The sequence below is a fragment of the Physella acuta genome, unplaced genomic scaffold (assembly GCF_028476545.2).
Source record: "Physella acuta isolate Inbredline_101_S28 unplaced genomic scaffold, ASM2847654v3 ptg001171l, whole genome shotgun sequence".
In the NCBI taxonomy this organism is placed as follows: Eukaryota; Metazoa; Mollusca; class Gastropoda; family Physidae; genus Physella; species Physella acuta.
In genome coordinates, this window is record NW_026732688.1 from 195001 (window position 1) to 200205 (window position 5205).

The following is a 5205-nucleotide window of genomic DNA, read 5'->3' on the forward strand; positions in this document are numbered from 1 at the left end:
GAGTTGTGTACCTTTCTTCAACAAACAGTTGCTGCGACATGCCTTTAGAGATTGTATTTTATAAGACAAGAGTTGTGTACCTTTCTTCAACATACAGTTGCTGCGACATGCCTTTAGAGATTGTATTTTATAAGACAAGAGTTGTGTACCTTTCATCAACAAACAGTTGCTGCGACATGCCTTTAGAAATTGTATTTTATAAGACAAGAGTTGTGTACCTTTCTTCAACAAACAGTTGCTGCGACATGCCTTTAGAGATTGTATTTTATAAGACAAGAGTTGTGTACCTTTCTTCAACAAACAGTTGCTGCGACATGCCTTTAGAGATTGTATTTTATAAGACAAAAGTTGTGTACCTTTTTTCAACAAACAGTTGCTGCGACATGCCTTTAGAGATTGTATTTTATAAGACAAGAGTTGTGTACCTTTCTTCAACAAACAGTTGCTGCGACATGCCTTTAGAGATTGTATTTTATAAGACAAGAGTTGTGTACCTTTCTTCAACAAACAGTTGCTGCGACATGCCTTTAGAGATTGTATTTTATAAGACAAGAGTTGTGTACCTTTCTTCAACAAACAGTTGCTGCGTCATGCCTTTAGAGATTGTATTTTATAAGACAAGAGTTGTGTACCTTTCTTCAACAAACAGTTGCTGCGACATGCCTTTAGAGATTGTATTGTATAAGACAAGAGTTGTGTACCTTTCTTCAACAAACATTTGCTGCGACATGCCTTTAGAGATTGTATTGTATAAGACAAGAGTTGTGTACCTTTCTTCAACAAACAGTTGCTGCGATATGCCTTTAGAAATTGTATTTTATAAGACAAGAGTTGTGTACCTTTCTTCAACAAACAGTTGCTGCGACATGTCTTTAGAGATTGTATTGTATAAGACAAGAGTTGTGTACCTTTCTTCAACAAACAGTTGCTGCGACATGCCTTTAGAGATTGTATTTTATAAGACAAGGGTTGTGTACCTTTCTTCAACCAACAGTTGCTGCGACATGCCTTTAGAGATTGTATTTTATAAGACAAGAGTTGTGTACCTTTCTTCAACAAACAGTTGCTGCGACATGCCTTTAGAGATTGTATTTTATAAAACAAGAGTTGTGTACCTTTCTTCAACAAACAATTGCTGCGACATGCCTTTAGAGATTGTATTTTATAAGACAAGAGTTGTGTACCTTTCTTCAACAAACAGTTGCTGCGACATGCCTTTAGAGATTGTATTTTATACGACAAGAGTTGTGTACCTTTCTTCAACAAACAGTTGCTGCGACATGCCTTTAGAGATTGTATTTTATAAGACAAGAGTTGTGTACCTTTCTTCAACAAACAGTTGCTGCGACATGCCTTTAGAGATTGTATTTTATAAGACAAGAGTTGTGTACCTTTCTTCAACAAACAGTTGCTGCGACATGCCTTTAGAGATTGTATTTTATAAGACAAGAGTTGTGTACCTTTCTTCAACATACAGTTGCTGCGACATGCCTTTAGAGATTGTATTTTATAACACAAGAGTTGTGTACCTTTCTTCAACAAACAGTTGCTGCGACATGCCTTTAGAGATTGTATTTTATAAGACAAGAGTTGTGTACCGTTCTTCAACAAACAGTTGCTGCGTCATGCCTTTAGAGATTGTATTTTATAAGACAAGAGTTGTGTACCTTTCTTCAACAAACAGTTGCTGCGTCATGCCTTTAAGGATTGTATTTTATAAGACAAGAGTTGTGTACCTTTCTTCAACAAACAGTTGCTGCGACATGCCTTTAGAGATTGTATTGTATAAGACAAGAGTTGTGTACCTTTCTTCAACAAACAGTTGCTGCGACATGCCTTTAGAGATTGTATTTTATAAGACAAGAGTTGTGTACCTTTCTTCAACAAACAGTTGCTGCGACATGCCTTTAGAGATTGTATTTTATAAGACAAGAGTTGTGTACCTTTCTTCAACAAACAGTTGCTGCGACATGCCTTTAGAGATTGTATTTTATAAGACAAGAGTTGTGTACCTTTCTTCAACATACAGTTGCTGCGACATGCCTTTAGAGATTGTATTTTATAACACAAGAGTTGTGTACCTTTCTTCAACAAACAGTTGCTGCGACATGCCTTTAGAGATTGTATTTTATAAGACAAGAGTTGTGTACCGTTCTTCAACAAACAGTTGCTGCGACATGCCTTTAGAGATTGTATTTTATAAAACAAGAGTTGTGTACCTTTCTTCAACAAACAATTGCTGCGACATGCCTTTAGAGATTGTATTTTATAAGACAAGAGTTGTGTACCTTTCTTCAACATACAGTTGCTGCGACATGCCTTTAGAGATTGTATTTTATAACACAAGAGTTGTGTACCTTTCTTCAACAAACAGTTGCTGCGACATGCCTTTAGAGATTGTATTTTATAAGACAAGAGTTGTGTACCGTTCTTCAACAAACAGTTGCTGCGTCATGCCTTTAGAGATTGTATTTTATAAGACAAGAGTTGTGTACCTTTCTTCAACAAACAGTTGCTGCGTCATGCCTTTAAGGATTGTATTTTATAAGACAAGAGTTGTGTACCTTTCTTCAACAAACAGTTGCTGCGACATGCCTTTAGAGATTGTATTGTATAAGACAAGAGTTGTGTACCTTTCTTCAACAAACAGTTGCTGCGTCATGCCTTTAGAGATTGTATTTTATAAGACAAGAGTTGTGTACCTTTCTTCAACAAACAGTTGCTGCGACATGCCTTTAGAGATTGTATTTTATAAGACAAGAGTTGTGTACCTTTCTTCAACAAACAGTTGCTGCGACATGCCTTTAGAGATTGTATTTTATAAGACAAGAGTTGTGTACCTTTCTTCAACAAACAGTTGCTGCGACATGGTCTGACGGGCCAGGTTGGTCATCATTGTCTCCAGGTCAGTGACCCGCTGTTTTAATTCCTGTTTGAATAGTCGTGTGAAACGGGATGACAGGTGTGTGACATGGGATGACAGGTGTGACATGGGATGACAGGTGTGTGACATGGGATGACAGGTGTGTGACATGGGATGACAGGTGTTCCATGGGATGACAGGTGTGTGACATGGGATGACAGGAGTGACATGGGATGAGAGGCATGTGACATGGAATGACAGGTGTGACATGGGATGACAGGTGTGTGACATGGGATGACAGGAGTGACATGGGATGCCAGGTGTGTGACATGAGATGACAGGTGTGACATGGGATGACAGGTGTGTGACATGGGATGACAGGTGTGTGACATGGGATGACAGGTGTGTGACATGGAATGACAGGTGTGTGACATGGGATGACAGGTGTGACAAGGAATGACAGGTGTGACATTAATGAAAGATATAATGATTTAAATTACACAACATTATCAGATGAGTAGTTAGCAACTCCTTACTGTCAAATCACCATCTTATTTAAATCAGCATTACATTTGACCATCAAAATAAACCAAACGAGTTATACAATATACAATTAGCATGTAAAACAACAATAACAATTAGCAGGTAAAACAACAATAACATTTACACAGAAAGACAGGAAGTAACACTCAAAACAGCTGGTCATTTAGATCTTAATTTAAATAAAAACATTTACTAGCTACCAATCAATCATCCATGAAACAATCACTCACTTATAAAACCACAATACAACGTCAAAACCACCACTTCCCCATGAAACCACCACAAATCCATGACATCACACACACACACCACTACACACCCATAACACCACCACACATCCATGACAGCAACCCCCACAAAACTACCACCAATCACCTCAACGCCTGTAGTTGTAGCATTTATGGCCGTGTCTATCGTAGCAGCCTCAGTCAAAATGGGAAAACCCCAGCCCACAACGATGGCAAGAACCACAGCCTATTGGAACAGTAGAAATAAAGGTTAACTATTGACACTCACGATTTACTTATCCAATGTGGAAAACTGCCCACAGCTCACCATGTAATACATTGACAGTTTTGTATTTATCATTAGATATATGAATTGATGTTTAATATGTCGTCAACATATTGACATGTATATGACATAACTTAATTTTTTTATGATAGCATTAAAGAGTCGATTGAAAAATAAAAATGTAATATTAGTAACAAGTAATTATTGAGCATTAACGAACCGACTATCCATAATTACATGCTCAATCACTTCATGATCAGTCAGTATGTGCTAAAAGAAGGCTAGATTGTGTGAACAATCACTGACTGTGTCATCAATCCTTAATTCTGAAACTTCATTACAGTGAGCCACCCTACAACTACCTAACTGAATCCTCTGGGGGGTTTCTCTGTTCTACTAAAATAAATCTATGATAAATGTTTGTAGCTGAGGTAAACTATAATATGTGTAAAATTTTACACAATATTAGCCAATATAATGGAGTTTCGCTTGTATTTTTCAACCACTAAAATATTTCATTATGTTTATAAAAATCTTAATACTCGCACAAATGAAGCTAATATGAAAAAGATCGGAAAAACCGCATAAATCTAGTCCAAATTTATTCTCACAAAAATTTGGTTTGATGATAAAACTAGGCCCTAACCTCTTGTCCAAATTAAAAACAAAAAACTAGACTAAGATTTAGTTGAAAGTAAAAATTGAACAAAAATAGACTAAATTATAAACCCAAACACAAAACAAAACAACAGAATCTCACCAGCATATCTCAAGCAGTTAAATTTCTCAGCAAGCGAAGAACGTCTCACTCAGCTCACCTGAATGAATACAATCGTACCCCACCAGTGTCACCTTATATACACTACAGAAACCAATTTCATGTTGGACTTTCATTAACGTAACTAGCACATAATTACGTGATACACATCTGATGGGAGGTAACTATTGTTGTCGAGATGGAAGTTATTATATAGAGTTATCTACCGTCGCTACGACAAGAAACGAGCTGATGGTCCGATAAAAGGACATTGACCTTTTTTATTGTATCAATACGATTGATTCAGACTTGTATATCACATGTGTTGATTGGGGAAATAAACTGCTAATAGTCTAGTGACTGTAAACTTGCCAGCGTTATTTACTTTTTAAAACGTTATACTTTTTTAGCGAGTTTATTTAGGCTTGTGGAAAAAAAATACTTGAAATAAAGGACCAAACTCAACAGTATCAAATTTCACTTTTGTTCAAGGTCGCCCATAAGGACGTCATCAATAATTGTTTTGTGC

The 5205-nt window shown here is 36.8% G+C and overlaps 1 protein-coding gene across 1 annotated transcript in view; it reads right to left on the bottom strand.

Moving 5' to 3' along the window:
- The window catches only part of LOC131956699 (uncharacterized), a 17325-nt gene extending 12582 nt beyond the window's left edge, over positions 1 to 4743 (bottom strand). Inside the window, exons 1-3 of the mRNA XM_059321256.1 lie at positions 4680 to 4743; positions 3782 to 3880; positions 2841 to 2929 (exon numbers count right to left, since the gene is read on the bottom strand). Of these exons, the coding sequence (XP_059177239.1) occupies positions 2841 to 2929; positions 3782 to 3880; positions 4680 to 4685 (194 nt within the window). The 5' untranslated portion in view covers positions 4686 to 4743. The remainder of the gene's footprint in view (positions 1 to 2840; positions 2930 to 3781; positions 3881 to 4679) is intronic.
- Between the last annotated feature and the right edge of the window lie 462 nt (positions 4744 to 5205).